The sequence below is a fragment of the Chrysemys picta genome, chromosome 24, assembly GCF_011386835.1.
Source record: "Chrysemys picta bellii isolate R12L10 chromosome 24, ASM1138683v2, whole genome shotgun sequence".
NCBI lineage: Eukaryota > Metazoa > Chordata > Testudines > Emydidae > Chrysemys > Chrysemys picta.
The window spans coordinates 4,635,129-4,656,185 of record NC_088814.1 but is presented as its reverse complement, the minus strand read 5'-3'; the positions used below and the strand labels follow the sequence as shown (position 1 = coordinate 4,656,185).

Below are 21,057 nucleotides of genomic sequence, written 5' to 3'. Positions count from 1 at the left end.
TAAATGTAGATGCCCGAAGATCAGGACCTCACTGCAGGGGGGACTGTACGTACAGAGTGAGAGACAGTCCCCACCCTGAAGAGTTTCAAGTCTAAGACAACCAAGCCGGGGGGGCTTGTGGACTTGGTGTTTCATGCCCGTGTTTGAGCATCCACAGTGTACTATGAACCTGGGTTTACAATCACTGGACCTGGGTCTCCAGCCGTGTTACCGCATCCACACTGCGCTACGCAATCAGGCATGGCAGGGAAGAGGCCTTTAGAAAGGAGGAAGCTGCCGTCAACGGCGGAGGAGGACATCCGGAGCCAGAAGCGGCTGGACTGGCTCCTGAAACAGCAGGAGGAACTCCCATGCCTGACCCCCCACCCCAGCCCTCCAAGGAGTGCCGCGAACTCCCAGGGTACGCCTGATAGGGAGAGCTGGATTTGGCGACCCGGCCAGAAGGACTCCTGTAAATCCGCTACGTAGGCCCCTCCTGAATTCAAGGGGTGGCGCTGGCCATTTTTTTCCTTTGGAGCCAGCCCCGGGAAGAGTTTATTCTCGGTCGCATTGGAACGTTGGTTTCCTTTTTGGTTCTCCCCTCGTAAAGAAATATAAGAAGGCCTAGAAAGGACAGAGCCCACCTGCAAGGACGAGAGATGAGGCCCTGAGGGGGTTCCACCCAGTGTTTATAACTGGGCGTGTCCGGGGGCTCCCCCCAGGTGGGACCCGTTTACATCCCCACTACACAAATAAGAAAAATCAAGGCACAGAAGGATTAAGTGACTGGCCCAAGGTCACAGAGAGAGTTGATAGAAGGGCCAGAAACTGAACCCAGATCTTCCAAGCTCCAGCACGGTGCCTTCATGGCAAGACCAGCCTGGTTCCCTACCTCAGTCTGTCCCACTCCCACAGCACTTCCTAGGACATCATTTCACAGTGTTAGAGTTCAAGGCTAGAAGGGAGCATTAGATCTAGTCTGACCTGTACATCACAGGCCATTATATTTCACCCAGATCCCCCGCATCTGAAACCCAGTGACTTTGACTGAAGCATTCCAGCTCCCAGGAGACTAAACTGTTGTGTGCCACAGGCAGAGAACAGGGAAGACCAAGGTGACGTCTACACTGCAGCCGGATTCCCCGTGTGGCCAGACGGACTCGCACTAGCTCTGCTTGAGCGAGTGTGCTAAAAATAGCTGTGCGGACATGGCGACACGGGCAGCAGCTCAGGTTAGCTGCCAGAGTCCAGGCCTGCCCGACCCCCTGGGTCCGAGCTCGGGGCGCTAGCCCAAACCACTGCACTGGCCACGCTGTTAGTTCTACTCTCCGGCTACCTGTGCTGAGAATCGCGCCTCCCCGCTGCATTCTCGACATGCCTCACGGTGCCACCGACACGTGAGGCCACTGCAGTGCCAGGGAGTTGATTAGGCAAGAGATGTCCAAATGATCCCAGCTTTTCCTTTTCTCCTAACAGGCCGGGCAGCCTGAGGAACCGTCTCCTCTCTTCAGGGTGCTGTGCTGTGGAAACCAGATTCAGACCAAAGGAAAACACTGGCGCAATCACCATGTCCCAGACTTACAATGCTGGGCTGTCCTCGCAGCATTAACCAGCACCGCCCCGTGGGAGCTCTTGGCTAGATTCCTAATCCCAGCGCCTCGTTCTCTGGGCCAGCAGGCTGTGGTCGTGCCCTGGAGAGCTCTGGAGAGCTCTGCTTCCTGGGGAGAGGAAATGCTGCACACAGAACAGGAGCAGCCATCCCTATTGGTGACGGGTGGGGTGGAGAACCCCTCTCAGTTCTCCCGGACCCAGATATCGGCGGCACGGTGTGGGGCTGGGGATGGCAAAGGTCTCCCTGAAGGTCAATGGGGAGTTTTGCCTGCAGAATCGAAACTAGCCATCCCCTCTTCTTCCAGCCGGTTAACATCCCCACAGCAACCGACACGGACAGTTTTCCTTGGAGAAGTCAGCATTCCCCAGCCACCTGCCTCTCTTGCCAAGAAGAGACACTGATCGCAGGGGGAGCAGCGCTTCGCACGCAGTCAGCTGGTTTCTCTCCTTCCCGGAAAACAACCAGCAAAGACGTAACAGGAAACATTCAAAGGCCGAGCACGGTGCTTAGCAATGGCCCAGAGTTCAGTGTCAGAGTTCAAGGCTAGAAGGGAGCATTAAATCTAGCATTAGACTGGGGCCAGTCAGTTTGCCGCTGAGAGGGGATTTCCTCTGAGCTTCGCCTTGCTGGTCGTGCATCCACCTTCCCGTTTCATGAGAACACCATGCTTTGAGCTTCCACAGGGTCTTTTATTTTAGGATCTCAAAGTGCTTTATAAACTCATGCACACACCCCACTGGGAATTAGACGCCATCCTCCCTGTTTTACAGATGGGTAAACTGAGGCACAGAAAGGTTAAGTGACTTGCCTAAAAGTCAGTGGCAGGAAGAGAATCTAGGTCTAACCTAGCCAACCCTCTAGGTGACACGGTCACCTCCAACACGCTCAGCCCCCCATGTGGCTGTATTGAAGGGCCAGACTTCAATGGTCACTTCCAAACGTTGGCTTTCCATGTGGGTGGCTTTCAGCACCTGGTGCTGCAGAGATCCTGGCGTCACCCCGCGGGTCTAGACAAACACACTCAGGGCCGGCCTGCCTTCTGCATTGGGGTCAGATGCTTCATCCGAGCCCTCGTATCTCACCCTCCCACCCCTCCCCGGAGATTGGACTCTAATAATAGCAGGAGGAAAGTGCTGGATTTTTCCATGCATGAAGATCTAAAATGACTTTTATTTTGAGCGCGAGCCTGGCTCGTTAACATAAAGCCGCCTGGGCAAATTAAAAGCCCCGAGTGCCGTGACAGCACTGCTCTAAATAACAGGGGAAGGGACAGTTGATTCATCTCCCATTCTGCCCTTGCCAAACATAATGGCAGCCACGGAAAGAAAGTCAACTGACAGGTGGTTGTTTCGCCCCCTATTACTGTGTCACTCAGCTCGGCTTACAGCCTGCGGAGACAGCGGGGAATGGGGGGCCGGGAGGCGGGTGGGCAGAGAGCGGCACTACTCCTGCCCTGCCGCAAGGTTAGGAAATGGCTGGGGGGCCCAGCTCTCCACTAGATGAGAGCAGGGGACCCGAAATTCTGTAGTGCCTGCCTAGAGGTCCTGACTAAGGCTATGTCTACACGTAGGGCAGCGTGCGGAGTACAGGCACTACACATGTAGCGACACGCCACAGTGAAAGGCCTTTGTCTGCTGCCGGAGCCTTTCCCCACTTCCTCCCTCCCTGCTGGAGCCTTTCCCCACTTCCTTCCTTCCTCCCTGCCAGACCCTTCCCTCGCTCCCAGAGCCTTTCCCCCCTTCCGCCCTCTCCACCGGAGCCTTTCCCCACTTCCTTCCTCCCTCCCTGCCAGACCCTTCCCTCGCTCCCAGAGCCTTTCCCCCCTTCCTCCCTCCCTGCCAGACCCTTCCCTCGCTCCCAGAGCCTTTCCCCCCTTCCGCCCTCTCCACCGGAGCCTTTCCCCACTTCCTTCCTCCCTCCCTGCCAGACCCTTCCCTCGCTCCCAGAGCCTTTCCCCCCTTCCTCCCTCCCCGCTGGAGCCTTTCCCCACTTCCTTCCTCCCTGCCAGACCCTCCTCTCCCTGCCAGAGCCTTTCCCCCCTTCCGCCCTCTCCACCGGAGCCTTTCCCCACTTCCTCCCTCCCTCCCTGCCAGACCCTTCCCTCGCTCCCAGAGCCTTTCCCCCCTTCCGCCCTCTCCACCGGAGCCTTTCCCCACTTCCTTCCTCCCTCCCTGCCAGACCCTTCCCTCGCTCCCAGAGCCTTTCCCCCCTTCCTCCCTCCCCGCTGGAGCCTTTCCCCACTTCCTTCCTCCCTGCCAGACCCTCCTCTCCCTGCCAGAGCCTTTCCCCCCTTCCGCCCTCTCCACCGGAGCCTTTCCCCACTTCCTCCCTCCCTCCCTGCCAGACCCTTCCCTCGCTCCCAGAGCCTTTCCCCCCTTCCGCCCTCTCCACCGGAGCCTTTCCCCACTTCCTTCCTCCCTCCCTGCCAGACCCTTCCCTCGCTCCCAGAGCCTTTCCCCCCTTCCGCCCTCTCCACCGGAGCCTTTCCCCACTTCCTCCCTCCCTCCCTGCCAGACCCTTCCCTCGCTCCCAGAGCCTTTCCCCCCTTCCGCCCTCTCCACCGGAGCCTTTCCCCACTTCCTTCCTTCCTCCCTGCCAGACCCTTCCCTCCCCGCCGGAGCCTTTCCCCACTTCCTCCCTCCCTGCCAGACCCTTCCCTCGCTCCCAGAGCCTTTCCCCCCTTCCTCCCCCACTTCCTCCCTCCCTGCCAGAGCCTTTCCCCACTTCCTCCCTCCCTGCCGGAGCCTTCCCCTGTGGTGGGGAGTAGTTCCGGCTCCGGGGAGGCAGTGGGGACACTACATGGCTAAAAACAGCAGCATAGACCTAGGAGGTGCTGCTTGGGCGTGCAGAGAGCCATGTCTGAGAGAGACCCTGGGGGTTCAGTAGCGTACAGCACTCTAGTCTGCCCGCCTATGCTGTGCCTCACCGTCTACACAGCTATATACACACCTGTGTTAGCTTGGCATGCAGTATCTGTACTCTACACGCCGCCATCAGTGTAGATGTACCTTAAGATCGAGACCTCACCGTGCTAGGTGCTGTACGTACACAGAGAGAGAGACCCTGCCCTGAAGAGCACACAATCTGAAGAGAGAAGACATACCAAGGAGGTATTATTATCCCCATTTTATGGAGAGACCACAAGTAATATTTTCAAAAGTGGCTAAATCCCACTGGAAGCCCAAGGGACTTATGCTCCTAAATCACTTTGGCGCTATTGAAAATATGGCCCTAAGTGACTCACGCAGGGTCACGCTGGAGAGCTGTGGCAGGGCTGGGAATTGAGCCCTCTCCCACATCCCACTCCGGTTCCCAGCTCTGCCTCTGACTTACCCTGTGACCGTGGACTGGGGCTTTAGGGTCCCCCCCCACACCCGCCCTCCCCTTCCCCCAATGAATAGGTCATTAAATGAGAACAATAGCAAGAACACCCGGGATGAGATTTTGATGATTTCTGAGATCCCCCCTGCGTCCATGCCAGGACTCTACCCGAGGGCACTTTGTCCGCTCTGGTTTTAAATGGGCTAGGGGACGGAGAGGCCATGCTTTGATAGGACAGTAGCAAGAGGGGACAGTGGCTTTAGAGGATACAAGTCCCGGGCCGGGTCAGATCCGGAGCAGGATACCGATGCCACAGCCCGTGGAAGGGACGTGAAAACTCAAAGGAAAAGAAAGGTGGATCCTGGACCTGAGCCAATAGACAGGTTGTAGGGCGGAAGCCTATAGATCTAGGGAGCCAATTAAAACAGGGAGGCTTTCAATGGGATGTAATTGAAATATATAAACTTGGGGACGGTGGAGATCTGACGACGTCAGCCCAAGTTACCGTCTGCAGGCTCAGCCGGAGAAGAGGTCGAAGAGGGCGTCCGTAGCAAGGGAAAACACTATTCCACAGGTTACACACGCAGCAACTTCTGCTCCAGCCTCATTCATGCTGGCAAACTCGCTCCCACCCCCGCTGCTTCTCCTGATCCCCACCAAAGCCATCCTGGCTACCTAGAAGAACCCCCCAGCCCCATTCCTCTGCCCTCTCCAGCGGGGGCAACTCACGAACAAATGTAGCAGCTGTTTGTGTGGTTATGAACACAGGAGACATCCCACCACACCTGCCACTGGGCTGCCTGCCGAAGCTCTGAGCTAGGGCACCAGGCGAAGGGGAGCTGGATTATTTTCACAGCAGCCTCTTGCATGGGCTCTCCTCCCAGCTCAGGGTTCCCCTGTCACGAGGCCAATCCAGCTCCCGCCCCAGGGAAAGTAGGAGAGAGAGCTGCAGACCCCGTTAGACTGGCTCAGGCCTGGTTTACATCTCAAACGTCGCTCCACCCCGCTACGTCGCTCAGGGGTGCAGAACATTCATGCCGTTAAGCCCCGGTGTAGACACCACCAGGTGGATGGAAGAATGGCAGCTGCGCCTCGCCCCTCGAACGGGGGGACAGAAAACCCCTCTGTCGCTGCCACAAGTGCCTGCGTTCCCGTGGTGTAGCTGCACTGGGGCCCTAACGTAGGCTGCAGCTGCTCTGAGGGCTGCCCTAACTCGTGTCCGAGCTGCCAAGGCCCCAGGGGCTCTTCCGGCAGCTGGGAACAGCTAGGGTGTAGGAAGGTCCTTGCCATGACCCCTTCCTGCCCTGGATACACCTCTAGGGCTCGCAGCTCCTGCGGGGGCATAGAGCCAGCTCTGCAAAGGTGGGGAGGACCCTAACACCAGGAATAGCCCCCCCCCAACTTAGGAGTCAATTCCCTCCAGAGAAGACAGGAGTCCACATTACATGGCTGGATCATATCCTAGGCTTGGGAGGATGGTCCACTGGTTAGCCAGGGACGTGGGTTCGATTTCTTCCTCTGGCACAGATTCCCTGTGGGCCCTTGTGCACGTCACTTAGTATCTCAGTGCCTCAGCTGCTGAGCTGTACAATGGGGATAACCCCACAGGGGCATTATAGGGATAAATATATTCGAGGCGCTGAGCTCCTGAGGCAACAGGGGGCAGAAGCACCATGACAACTAGGCTAGGGGATTTTCGGGGGGAGCTTTGTTCTTCTTGCTGGGTGCTCTAAGGACCCCTAGAATAAAACCACAAGGAGGAAATTTCAAGTGACCAAGACTCAGCCACAACCCCGCTGCAGCTCCCGCCCTCCAGCTTAGATGGTGCACATCTACCAGCATCACTACCGTGACATTTGAGAACAGGAAAGGAACCGTAACGGAGCCTACGAATTCCCCTTGGAATCAGGGCGTTAAGGGCCATGGGAGATTCAAACATGGTATTCATCAGAGCCTCTTTTACAGTTTCTCTGCTAGCCCAGTGACCTCCCAAGCCCGCTGTTGGGATGTTGGGCTCAGGACTGACTGAGGAGCGAATGGATGGCCTCGTGGTCGGGATGGGAGCCTGGCACTTGGCCCTGCATTCAGCTCCCCGCTCTGCCACAGACGTCCTGCGTCGCCTTGGGCAAGTCCCCGAGCGTACGTCTCTGCTGCGGCTCAGTGAGGCCTAGCCACACTAGCTTTAACCCAGCTAACGTGGCTAAAAATAGCAGAGAAGACGTGGCAGTGGGGGCTGGGAACGCACGTATGGGCCCAGGGCTCCAGGTAGGCCGTGCCACTGTTTCTTCACCACTACTTTTACCCATGCTAACTAAATTGAAGCCTGCGCAGGTAGGTCTGGCCTGAGTCTCTGTGCCTCAGTTCCCCATCTGTAAAATGGGGGAGATAGCACAGAAATACACTACAGACTGTGAGGGGCTCTGACATGACAGCGATGGGGGGCCCAGAGAAGTACTTTAGCAAGAGAGAGGGCCACGGCTCTCATGGGTTTTCCAAGAAGGTCTCCCATACAAGACTTGACCGTGATTTTACACTCCTTGACAGCTGGTCCCGGGCTGGGAGTGGAGCCATGGCAGAAGCGAAGGAAGGATTCCCCCACCCCACCCTGCCCCTTTTCATGCCCAGTTGCTCGGTGACATTCACCCTTGGTTGGGTGGCAGGGGGCAGCTACTGGATTGTCAGGGCTGAAGCTAGGAGATGCAGTGGAAGTCATTTGCATCATCTCCTTTGCCACCCTCCCTCATGTCATCAGACCATTACGGCATGAAAAAAAACCCAACCAAACAAAAAAGCCACCCAAAACACACAAGTTGGTTTTTTCCACTCCCTCCTCTTCCTCCCCACCCCCGCCCCAGCAGCCCGTCTGTTTGAAACGAAATTAAGAAACCCTTCATCTGCATGTGTTTGGAGAGTGGAACTCGTACAGCAGGAGGAGAACAAAATAAAATAAAAACAGCTGACAGCAAAATTTCATTATTCCCCCCCCCATGGAAGCAAACGAGTAATTTTTTTTTTTAAACAAGCATTTAAGCTCCTTCGCTGAGTGTCTCATTGAGCATCATTCCACCTGCAGCCGCAGCCCTGCCAGTAGGCGAGTGGCTGGGGGAGGATTTTAATGAGAGCGCGCACGCGCACACACACACACACCTCTCTCTTCCAGCCCCCTGGGTCTTCACACCTACGGGGAGAAGGTATCCTCTTGGGATATCCAGGGTGACCATACGTCCCATTTGGGCCAGGACAGTCCCTGTTTTAAGCCCTGTCCTGACTTTTTTGGGGGGAGGGGGGAGCACGCAAAGGTGGGCATTTGTCCCGCTTTTGATCAGTTGACTTAAGCAAATGGGACAGATGCCCTTTTGTCAAAAAAGTGAGGTGCAGAAGAACACGGGGAGCGGGGGGGGGAGCGGAGATGCCAGCCCCACGCGGGGTGGGGGCAGGGCTGGCAGGAGGGGGGGCAGCATTCCAGCATGCGGGGGCCGGCAGGGTTGCAGCAACCAGCCCCAGCCTCACGCGGGGGCCCCGCAGAGGTCTAATGGCCGCCAACAGCCTCAGGCAAGCAGCTGGGGATTCCTGTTTTCCCTTCGGGAAATATGGTCATCTTAGCAGGGTGGCATGAGGAATCGGAGCGAGCGAGCACCAGCTATGGGGACAGCTGCTGCTCCTGGTCTGGGTAGAACATGGGGGGGAGGGATAGCTGGCCCTGTGGGTTAGGCTTTTGGAGGGGGGCGGTGGGATGCGAGAAAGCCCACATGTTCCCCTCTCCCTAGCAGAGGTGGCCAGTTCTGGGCAAGGAGACGTGAGCTTCCCCCTTAGGAGAGCACATGCGGTAGATCACTGGAGTAAACCCCAGCAGCCTCGGAACCTGGTACAATACCATCCCCACTCCAAACCGGACAGAGCCCGGGAAAAAGGCTCACCCTGTTCCCATGCACGGTCTCTCCTTCTTGTGCTAGCGCTGTCAGGACAGGACAGGGAGCGGTCAGATGGCCTCCCACCCCTGCCAACACAGCGCCTGCCCTGAGGAAGCGTTCAAAAGTGCAGTCCAGCTGCAGGAGCAAATCTGCCTGGGGCACCAGGTCACAGCATAAGGGTGGCTGTGGGTGGGGGTCTCTCTCGCTGTGCAGAGGCGGAGTCGAACCACGTTCAGGACTCGTTTCTTCAGCCCCACACACAACATGGCTTGACCCAGACTATCAACACGCCCAGAGCTCTCAACGGGGTGAGGCCAGGCCCAGGCTCTGCCACTTCCCCGAAAGGGCTGTTGCAAGCAGGGAAGAAAGGAGAAAGAACCAACCCCATGTGTGACGTGCTAGTCCCGTAGCTTAACATGGTCAGAGACCCAGCTGATGGGCACAATACAAGAACCTGAATGCAGTGAAGTAGATGGTCACAGAGAGAGGTAAACCTTACAGACAGCAGGGGGTTACGGCCCTCTCCAAAGGGCTTGCAAAGTTCATTTATATCAGCCTTTACCCTCCAGCTCCTTGCACTTTGAAATGGTGTGTTTCCCACCTCCCTCAGCCCCAGGGTGATGTGATGGCTTTATAGTAATTGTCAAACAGGTTTCCAGCTGAAGTGCAAACCATGCCACACAGCAGGGATAAAGGAACTCGCCTGGCACAAACAGAAGCAGTCTATAGACCACACGGAGGGCATTTCCCTCCCCACACGTTTGGCTCCTTCCCCCTGCTGTGCCCCCCCCCCAACGGAATAAGAACCCAAGAAGGATCAAACTGAACTTCCCAACCCACAATGAGACTAGGCAACTCAGCTCCCACCCAGCCACAGTTCCAACACCCTAGGGTGCAGGCAGAGCCCCCCTTCGCCTCCCCTGATCCAAACCCCCAAGGGGATGAGTCTCGGCTCTCCTCAGACTGCTTTGATTACAGTCCAACATCTCAGCTACATCCCATTTAAGGGCATCCCCCTATGGGGCCCGGCGAGGCGAGAGTCCTTCAAAAATCAGGGAAGAGATCGGCTTTGTGAAATAGCAGGGAACAGGCCCGGCCTATCGAAGGGAGACGTCAAGCCGACAAAGGCTGTCCTCCCCTCCCTGAGAGATTAAAGAGACAGCCAGGCAGAAGGGCCTGTGGCGAGGGCCTGCTCACTCACCCAAGCCCTGTGATCCTGCCAGCGAAGAGCCCTGCAGGACAGGCCCATCTCACGGTCACAGCCAGCGCCTGGGGGCGACTGGCAGGGTGTGCAGACAGCGGCTGCAAAGGGGGCAGCGGTGGGGACATGAGGATGTGTGAGAGAGGCAATTTCTACTTTTGGGAGTCAGAGGAGACGGTCAAAAACAAGCGAGGGGAGGACACGTTCTCCTGGATGGATGCTGCTTGGTGGGGCCCGGGTGAGGGAGGCTGTCCACGGGTCAGTCAGCACAACACTGAATGGGAACGGTACAGAGCGGTCTCACTCAGGGGGGTCTGCACAACCTTATCTGCTACCGTGCGCACACCTATGCAGCCTGGCCACTTTGCAGCACTCCCCGTCCCAAACGCACCCCCCCTTCCATGCTCCCCATCATCCCAGACACACCCCACTTTCTACTCTCCAGTACGGCCACCTTTCATTTCACACACACACACACACACACACTGAAGCTCATCTATCCATTCAACACTCTGGGGACGCCTATTTCCATCTCCCACCTGCCTCCTCCTCTGGGCCTAAAAGGGAATCCTCTTCCCCCCCACCCCAACTCCCCTAGCTGCACAGGAGGTTGGCCCGCTCCCCTCCCCATCCTTGACTGCGATTGGCAGCGCAGCGGCTAGCGTGGGCATGCTGGGAGGTCGTTTCACTGGGGGGAGGGTGGGAAGCAACTGTGCGCTCTCTGACAACGACTCCACAGGACAGATCGATGTACAGCACAGAAGAATCGGTTTCTATCATTAAATGCTGGGTTGCTGAGGCTTTATACCCCCCTACCCCCACAAAAGGCAGAGGGAGCCGTCTGCATTCCCCACCCGAGCTGGGTTACAATGGGGCTCTTTGATACAATGGAGTCACTCAGATGCCTGGTACCAAGGCTAGCTCCAAAGGGTCTGCTAAACATCTGATGCTAATAAGCTACCTCGGCGGCTGTGGCAGCCGTGCGTGGCATCCCCCTGAGGGTCTGTTCCTCAGGACAAGATAACCCGTTACTGGAGAGACGTGACCCTGGGCAAGGGAATGGCCCTTTCACTCCAGGAGCCGGGGGGACCCTGCCACGGCTGGGGCTTTGCTAGTGGAACGCAGTCAGGTAAACCCAGGACTGAAGGAACAAAAAGCCAAACTACCCTCTCGCTGCAGCTCAAGCTATTGACTCCAGGACCCCTTGCGACACTAGGAAACTGACAGGAGCCGTCAGCAATGAGCCCAGGAACTGGCACGGAGGAAACATAACCACTAGTGCAGATGGGGCAACTTACTACCACTGTTCTTTGTATCAGAGTCACTCCAGAGGCCTCCAACCACCATCGATGCCCCCCATGCTCCTCACAAGAGACAGCCCCTGCTCCAAAGAGCTGACAGTCTAACTAGACAGCCTGGGCGAGAAGGAAGGATTATTATCCCCCATTTTACAGATGGGGCAAGTGAGGCACAGAGAGATTAAGTGACTTTACCAGGTCACACGGGGAGTCAGTGGCAGAGCTGAGGATTAAACCCTGATTTCCTGGCACCCAGTCCAGGGCCTTAACCACACCACCATCCTGCCTCTCAAAGCCACAGAGTTACACAATTGGCCTCAGCCGCACCAGCTCAGGGGTGCCCATTGCTGACAGTGGCTCTGCGAACTAGGGTAAAAGCAGACTTTTAAAGGCCCCGGGGTGGAGCCGCATTAGGGGGTACCCAGGGCTGAATGAACAGACATGACCCCCTCCCAATCCTAGAGCAGGAGGGAGGAGCCTCTGTCTCTAACTCCTGGCTGGACAGTGAATAAGACCCCCCCTACACAAAGCCGCTAGCCGGCACCTATAGCCACCAGCCCCCTTCTCCTCCCCATAGGTGGGTACCATAGGCTGGTGACACTAGCCTGGGGTGGGGGCTGGCAGCTGTGGTGGGGGGGCTCTGGGCTGGGGTTGGGGGCATGGAAGGGGTGGGGCCTTGAGCAGAAGGGGCGGGACTGGGGACTAGGTTCCCATGCAGGTTGCAGTCCGCAAGCTAGTTCCCCGGGGAATCCGGGGCTTGTCAGGAAGTAAGTACGGAAACATTTCCAAAGGTCTTTGAAGGCTGGGAGCTCCAGGGACAGTTTGGGGGAAATAACGAGGACAGTAATCTTTGAGGAGGAGGAGGAAAGAACATGAGCCGGGGCCGGGAGAACCACCCGGGGCCAGCCAGCCGTGGCACGGGGGTAACCCACACACCTCCTGGGTGTGGTGTTCCACCCCCTCTAGTGGCACCGAGACCACTTTGAGATTAATGAGTCTGCTACAGCCTTAGCTAAGAGCCACGTGGCTTTTAGTCCATGCAGTAGAGACTCGGGCATTTAGCTCCAGAAGTGCCAGGTTCGATCCCGCCTGCCGCCGACTGGGGTCTGTCGGTGTGACACTGGCACTTCCACATCCTCCAGGCAAGGTGGGTCTGCTTTGGGATGTTGGGCTCCAGCCTCCCAGGGCACTGCGCTCTTGGGCCCATGTTAACGCAGCGGGCTTGGGAGAGCAGGGGGACGATAAGGGCAAACGAGAGCATCTATGATCTGCATGCCTGGTATAAATACACCTCGGCAGCGTGCTGCTTTCCCGAAAGGGCAGCACCAGTTTAGGGGCAGAGGGACAATCCCAACTGGAGGGGGGGAATATTCTCCCAGCTCTGACCCCAAATGATGCCCCGGTAAGTGGTCTCACTCAGGGGGGTCTGCAATTGCTGCTTATCCCCCCCCCCTTTTTAGGGAATCTCATGTACCCTGCCCCACCTCAGACGATGGCAGCCTGTTTTCTGAGAGGAGGAGGGCAGCACCTCCCTGCCTGCACCCCACCACGGAGGGGTTGCTTGCTTGCTGGCGGAGCGAGCCGTGAGGCCTCAGAGGCAGAGGTCCGGGCTGACAGAATTTCCATCAGAGATCGAGCACGGTCCGTCTATCACAACCGGGGGGAAAGAGCAGGGAACAAAAGAAAGAAAACACTGCCTGCCTGGGAACCTGCCCAGAGAGAGCGCGACAGAGACACACCAGAGCTAAAGCCCAAGCAGAGAGAGAGAAAAAAAAAAAGAATGGGGGCCCTAGCAACCAACATGTCCCTCACCTATTTCCAGCTTGAAATCCATCTTCTCTTCCCCTACTGCCTCCTGCTGCCTCCCCCCCACCCCAGCACCAGGGAGGAGAGCTGGGGGTTCCAACCAAACCCGCACACAGCCGGCAAGCCCGACTGCACCAATCTGGGGCTGGTGTGGCAACACCTGGGAACCTGCTGGTGAAGTTTGTGTGCCCACACACACACACACACACACACCCCTTTGTGAAGAACACCCCTGCCTCGACACCGCCCCGACTCGCACACAACCCAGCGCCAGGAACAATGTGCCTTTCCCTATTCTGCACACACGCCAGGAGCAAAGCGACTGCGACTCACGGCGGCGAAGGGGGCGAGCGGCTTGAGTTATTTTAAGTTTCCCTCCTCCCCCCAAAGCCTGTGATGTGCCATATTTTTCCACCTCCTTAAAGGACACTTAAAATAACTCACCCGGGCGACCTGCAGCCGGATTGCCTTCTCTGCACACTGCCTTTGATCACCACCACCCCCTCAGAAAAAGCCAAGAAACCAGGTATTAACCAGCCAGCCCCCACCCTCCCGCACCCCATCTGTCTCTGTTATTTAATGAAGCAGACGGCATCACCGCCAGCCCAGGAAAAGAAAGGACAATTCAGAACCCAGCAAACAGCACAGCACTTAAACCACGTTGCTGTAAGGCAAGAGAGAGAAAAGCACACGTCCTTCCTTCCCCCCACCCCCCAAACAAAAAACAAAAAACCAAAACCAACTCCTCGTTCTGGCAAGGTTTCTAGGATAGCAGGTTCTATAGATACTTTATCCCCGGAGCCAGGCAGCCCTGACAACAGCACAACACTGAAAACCAGCACCAGATTAGCACCCCTTGCTGCCTTCATCTGACAGCCAGCATCCCCTGGTAGCCCAGTCCCCCCACATCTGCAGCCATTCCCCCCAGGTGAGGGGGTAGCCGGAGAGTCCTACCTTGTCACTGCATGGAGGGGGCTTAACCCCCCCTTTTAAAACCAAGATTCCCCCACCCCCCACCTGATCTTCCTCTGTTCAGCTTCAAAGCCAACCACTCCGGCATCAACAGCACCAGTTCCCCACAGCATCACCGCACCGTACCAGCAGTTGGAGGGAGGAGGGGAAGAAAAAAAAAACCAACACACAAATAAAAAAAAATACCTGCTACTTAAGAATGGGTGCACATAGTGAGAGTGACATGCCTTGAGAGGGTGTATTTCCCATTATCGCCCGGGCTTTCCTCGCTCGCTCGCTTTCTGGTCTTTTTCTTTCTTTCTTTCTCCCAGTGGCTCAGGCCCAGCCAACCATGGGAGACCGCAGGCTGGAGTGCAAGAGAGGGAGCGCGTGAGAGTGGGAGCGCGTGCGTGTGTGCGCGCTCAGCTCGGCGATGTACAAAGGATCGAACGGGAGAAGCACATTAGCTCATGATAGATTAATGTGCTGGGAGATCTGTCCCTCTCGCTTAAAGGCCCCTACATTTTATTCCGAGATAGGTGTCTAGTCTAAATGCCAGGAGGATATTATGATAATAAGGGCAGCGTGTAATTACCGCTGGTTCCGGCAGAGGCAGCAGGACCCAGGAGGCAAGGCCATGTCCGAGACATTGATAAATATCCCACCGCCCGGCGTTGCAAACTGTTAATAATGGGCCACTTTCTTCTTAGCCGGCATAGGATGTCCCCTGCATACATGGGCTCCTGACACAGCCTTCACACTTACACTGCATACCTGCAGGTACAACGAAATCTCATTTGTTCTCCATGGGGGGGCATATGGTCAGAATCTCTCGCCCGCCTGTCATAGGAACAGCTACCGATTTAGCTCTAAAGGTCCATCAGGAACAATCTCAGCAAAAGATGGGGGTAGAAACCACATCAGCAAAGTTCCTTTTGTTGATCGCTTCCCCGGATAGTACTGACAGCTGTCAGTTATGTCTCAGAGATGGCCTGTCCATCATCTGGCCATTGCACACTGCCTGCATAAGCCACCATGAATGCCCCCCCTCTGGGGGAGATGGGAATGGATATAAATAATAATTATCCAGAGCATTAGAGTCACACCTAGAACCCCCAAATGAGATTGGGGCAGCATGGTGGCAGGTGTTGTGCCTAGCGAGACACACCCCTGCCCCTAAAGAGATTACGATCGAAAGAAATGAGACAGACAGTGCTTAATTTGGGCCAGGGCTGAGCTCCGGCACCTCTAGGCTTGCCGCATCCGTGATGCAGGTAAAAAATAAAAAATGCTTGAGTCCTAGCCCCACATGCCTTACAAATGACGCACTGGAGACAGATAAAGCGTGGGCGGGGGGTGGAAAAAACCAGTGAAGTGACTTGCCCCAGAGCCAGGGGAGAACCCAGCTCTGCTGATTCCCACTCCAGCACCCTATCCACTGGGTCACATTGCCTCTCCAAAAGGAAATCAATGAAAGACCACCTCCGAGAGCACAAGAACTTTAAATAATCACTCCGGTGACCCTGCTAGACAGCCCTCCACGCCAGGGCAGGGCTGGGGTAGCAGAGATTGTCTCCCCATGCCACCGTCCTCCATAGCGACCCCTGCTGAGCTGGGAGCGTCCCAGCAGCCAATGCTGGTAGACAGATGCCGCTGAGATTGCAGGAGCCAGGGGCTCCCACCCAGCCAGCGCTTGTCACAAGGGACAGCGAGAGGGGGAAAGCTGTCTGAGTACCCACATCCTTACCTGCTTAAACAAGAGCCGCTTTTCCCGTGCCAGCCAGTGCTTACGGACGGGCTCCCAGCTACGGACCAGCTCCCGTGCATGCCTGAGAGGAGCCCCTGCACTCCCCCAGCTGGAGGACTCTTCCCGCGATGGGGATGTATTAGCTTTTCAGTCAGGAGAGTGAGTGCCCAGCGGGCACAGAGAGAGTGAAATCTCTGGCTCCATTAGGAGAACCTCTGAGGGGCTGAAGCCTTTTCCAGCTCCACTGAAGTGCATCTTGATTGAGCTGATGTGCGAGTCCTGACAGAGAAATACCCCGCTCCTGAGTGCTGTGGGCTTTGGCTGTCGGGGAGGAGGGGGGAAGCTGTCCCCAGGAGGAAACATAGACGGCTCAGGCATGGGCACCTGTTATCTTAATGGGACAACGGCCCTATAGCTACGGGCCCGCGTTTCCTACTCCGCCATGGCTGGGAGGCTCTCTCCTTCGCTCCCATGCCAGCTTCGTTAACCTGCAATTGCTCCCCGTCCCCATGAGACGGGTTCTTACAAGGCAGCAAGGGACACAGAGTTTCAGCACCACAGGGCAGGGGGGTGTTTGCAGGGGGGGGGGGAGTGAAAAAAGGAAGAGGCGGAAAAACAGATGGGGAGAAAAGACAGCCCCGAGTTGCTGCTGAAACTGAAGAGCAACCCACAGATTTGGAATATACGTGAACGGGCTGAACCCTGGCGTAAGTGGGTGAGATTCCCTGGCCTGGGCTGTACTGGAGCTCAGACTAGATGAATTAATGGTCCCTTCAGGCCTTAAAAATCTATCATTTAATTGCAAGTTCTGACCCCACCCCACCCCTAAAAAAAGAAAATTTGGGAAGGTCTGAGATTCCCCAAATCCCACAGAGGCTGCCTGGGATGAGAGGGGCCGGGGTGGCATATACTGAGCCCCGAGCAAAGCTTCCGACTGCAGAAGCCTCTCTTGCCAACATTGCACGATCCTGGCCAAGAAGTTCACACCGTTGGCAACTAAATCTCCAGGCCAGGATTCTCCGAGAGGCTTGAAATGCCATTTGCCAGCCCCCGTGCCGAGTGTGCAGAAGGCAGCCATGGCCTAGTGTTAGCTGGCTGTGCTAGGGGCCGAGTCTGAGTGGGCATCTCTGAATGTCGGTGGGGCCGGGAGCACCCTTTGGGGCAGTCACACTGCAAAGGGCAGACTCCCAGCCTCTGGGGGCACTGGGGAGAGGGGTCCCACGAGATGCGTCATACCCTGATGGAACACAAGGCAAACACGCAGCAAGCCCAGCCTGTGGCCGGCTTTCCCAGGGAAGTTTGCATTTCACAGACAATCAGGGAGAAATTTACAAGCCTGGCCAAAAACGACTCCCTCATCAGCAGCTCAAAACCCAGGTCCATCTACGAGGGTTTAGAGGCATTTTGGCATGGTCGGGTATCCATAAAATCAAACAGCTGGAAATGCTGATGAGAGTCGGGGCTAAGTCTAACGGGTGTTGTAATAACTTCCCCACATAGCTGAGCTGATGCCGACACAGTCCCTCCCCGGTCCCAAACACAGACTTTGTCAAAACTTTGTTAAGATATATAGTGGGTCAGGTTACAGACAAATCTCGATGAATAAACGGACTCTGCTACACTCATGTCATCAGTGATATTAATCAGGGTCGCATGGGAAGGTAATGCAGGTACCTTAAGATGAAATGCTCATACAGTAACACTCAGAACTGTTATATTCACCCTATGTCACCAAGAAACTAAAGAATATTATTCACTGAACCTTCTGTAATACCCCTGTACCCGGACAGCAACCAATAACAACACCCCTAGCACTTCTATAGCATTTTTTCCATCAGTAGATCGCAATGTACTTCATAAAAGGACGGCAGTACCATTATCCCCATTTTACAGATGGGAAGACTGAGGGACAGAGAGGGGAAGTGACTTGCCCAGTCACACAACAGGCAGTGGCAGGGACAGGAATAGAATCCAGGTCTCCTGAGTCATAATCCATTAAATCATAGGATTGGAAGGGACCTCGAGAGGTTATAAAATCCAGTCCCCTGCACTCATTGAAGGACTAAGTATTATCTAGACCATCCCTGACAGGTGTTTGTCTAACCTGCTCTTAAAAATCCCCAATGATGGAGATTCCACAACCACTCCAGGCAATTTATTCCAATGCTTAACCACCCTGACAGTCAGGAAGTTTTTCCTAATGTCCAACCTAAACCTCCCTTGCTGCAATTTAAGTCCATTGCTTCTTGTCCTATCCTCAGAGGTTAAGAAGAACAATTCTTCTCCCTCCTCCTTGTAACAACCTTTTATTGCTCTGTTCACACTGCCTCATGACAGCCGGCACCATCCAGGGTTCTTGGAGGTGGTGGACATGGCTTCTCTTAGAGTCTGCATCCGAGACCCCAGCATAGTTACTGGTGGCTTCCACCAAAAAAACCCTCAGCCCTGAGCCCTCGAGATGTGACGGGGCCACCCTCCATGCTGCAGAGGAGAAAGGCCAGCTGAAAGTTCCAAGACTCTTCAACATCAAAAAAGGCTGGCGCTTTAAACGTAGCAAATCCAAGCGAAGCGGTGAAGTTCCATATTCCTTTCTGAGCTCAAGTCGTTTCAAACACGCATTAAGGAGAAATATTTGAAAGCTAAAGTGTATTAAACAAGCACTTTATCCTCATCAGCAGAGAGGTTATGGAGCCACGCTGGTCTCCTTCCAATAACCTTATGCACAGGATACCACGAGGCAATCTTCTCTCTTCAAAAAGCCATTAAAAACATGTTTGAGTGAAGTGACTGCTGATGAAAACACTGGACTGACTTGATGCACCGATTGGTACGGAACGGACCAGCAACAACACAAGCGCCATGATACCATGGTGCCAGGCTTTTTCTGGCAGACACAGCTAGGAATTACAAGGGGAATTCCCATTTTCCAAGCCAGATGGCTGAGGTGCAGTATTGCCACCACTAAATGCTCAAAACTCAGGAGTCAGGCCCCAATTGCAAGATTAAAAAAAAAAGTCATGTTTTTTAAAGACAATTAATAATTTGCCTCATTTTTGAGCCTTCAGGTGTCACATTGCCACACTTTTTCTGCTGCTATGATGGCTAGAAACTTTCTTTTAAAAAAAATTTTTTTAAGCTGAGATTCTCACATAGCACATGACTCCTGGAGCTGGGGCTTTAAGAAAGCAAATACTGTGCTAAAATTCTATGGTGTGGCAACACTCCAGAGGATGGGAAAGGCTCTGCTGTCAGCAGAAAGGGAAGTACCAAGAAAGGACCCTTTGCACAGCTGGTTTGGAAGCCTGTCTCACAGGAGAGGAGAGGAAGGAGAGATGAATCGAGGGAGGAGAGGATGGAAAAAATGGATGGAAGGTGAGAGCTGGCCAATGAGCAGCTCTTAAGAGCTTCCCTCAGTTGTGCTGCCTTTCCCAGCGCAGGCAGCTAAGTGGACTTCCCCTTTCTCCACAACAGCCCGCCCCCACCCAGGCAGCTTTTTCATTTTAAATCAAACTGTGGGACCAAAAGGTGGGCCACCATCACCCCTGCTGGGGAGAACTGGGACCAGCTTCCCTTCAAACAAACAGAGGAGAAAAATGGACTCAAAACTTTTCCCATTTTTCTTAGGGAGTCCTTCCCCTCCTCTCCCCCCACCCCCGAGCCTGCCCATAACACAGGTACCCTCGGCTTCACTTTCCAGCCGACACAGGTACTGGTGGTTTCACTTTTCCATCCCCCACAACCCATCAAGTACCATCAACTTCACCTTCCAGCCAACATAGGAACCCCCAGTCATTTCTGGCTGCCTGCATTCATCTCAACGCTTCCTCTTCCCACCCCCTTTTGTTCTGAACCAGACCCTAATAAGCCAGCGATTTACTCACCAGCTGTGAGGTCGAGGATTGACCCAGTTCTAGGCTGCTCCCGGGATCGGTGGCAGGAGGCAGGGCCGAAGGAGCAGCTGTGGTCTCGGCATCTAGCACCTGTAATTTTAGGAGCCAGGGTAAACTGGGGGCGGACAGTGTTCGCTGATCTGTACAGGGTGGAGCCGCTACACGTATCAGGTAACAGCCCTGGGAAAACTGGAGAGAGCACAAATGAAAGAGGAGCTGCCCGACTGGGGAGCGGGGGTGGGCGGCTCACGTGTGAGAACGCAAAGGAGGGGGCAGGGTGCTGCAAAAGCACATTTTAGGACAAGTCAAACCATAGAGGAAACAAGGGATCAATACATTGAGAGAAAGCGAGGGCTCAGCTTTCACGGCCCGGGCTGTCTGAGGTGCTAGGTTACCAAGGCCAGAGAGGGATTCCTGCCACTTTTACAGCCACTGACCCTCTCGAATACAGAATTTCGTGGTCACCATGGGGACAGACTCCAGATCCTCCTGCTCGAAGAGCACAAGTGCCAGACACCTAAGCTAAAGGCGACTCGCCCTCAGCTGTATAGGGCATGTGACACACAGCTGAGCAATTCCAATGACCTCAGAGAGTGGTGGTGAGACACGAACCAGCCAGTTCATTGTCAAACTTAACTCTTTTTATGGTGCCTTTAATCTAAGGGTCTCAAAGTACTTTTCGGTCATTAATTAATAAAGCCTCACAACAAACCCCGCAAAAGAGATTCATCCCACTGAAATGCAGCCACCTCTGGGGCAGAGCCCAACTGAGAGCAACAAGAGATCTATGGATGAGTTACTAATTATTTCTACTGTGGCAGCACTTGAGCCCGCCCCCGCACCTCCCCCCCACCCCCACCCCCATAGCACTAGGCATTCACAGGCCCTGTCCCGGCTAGCTCACAACCTAGAACAATTTCACCCCAGGTGCCCACCCAGACAGGACCCTCCTGCCATTGGCAACGTGGGAAGGGCAGGTTGGTTTCAACCTGCAGATAGCTGGCTGGGGGTATCTAGGGGGAGGCTAAGCTGCGGGGAGCGGTGGGGTGGTCATAGAGCGTGCCAGAGGCCGAGTGTCCCCTGCAGGTAAAACAGGGCAGTCTCGGCCGCCGCAGCACACACCTGGGAGGCCTGTCTGCTCTAGCTAATACAGAGCCAGCTGTGCGAACCTCCCCACCAGCCCCCTCCGCCCTATCCCAGAGCCGCTTCCTCCACGGCCAAGAAGTGACCTCAGCCTCCAGGGTGCATTCAGTCCAGAACCTCTCCCCGCTCAGACTGCTAACCCAGGGGCTGAGGAGCACCAGCTGCGAGGGTGGCACCATGCAATGGGCTGTTGCCCAG

The 21,057-nt window shown here is 55.4% G+C and overlaps 1 protein-coding gene across 4 annotated transcripts in view; it reads right to left on the bottom strand.

The window, feature by feature from the left end:
* Nucleotides 1-19,727, bottom strand: part of SRCIN1 (SRC kinase signaling inhibitor 1) — a 183,998-nt gene extending 164,271 nt beyond the window's left edge. For 2 of the 4 annotated variants that reach the window (XM_042844553.2, XM_042844552.2), the window contains exon 1: nucleotides 14,287-14,580. Coding sequence is in view for 1 of the 4 variants with exons in the window: in XM_024100741.3 (XP_023956509.1) it covers nucleotides 14,328-14,349 (22 nt within the window). In the remaining 3 variants the exon portion in view is untranslated. Of the gene's footprint in view, nucleotides 1-14,286; nucleotides 14,581-19,707 lie in introns of those variants that run through there. The other 2 variants (XM_024100746.3, XM_024100741.3) reach the window with 2 other exon arrangements.
* Between the last annotated feature and the right edge of the window lie 1,330 nt (nucleotides 19,728-21,057).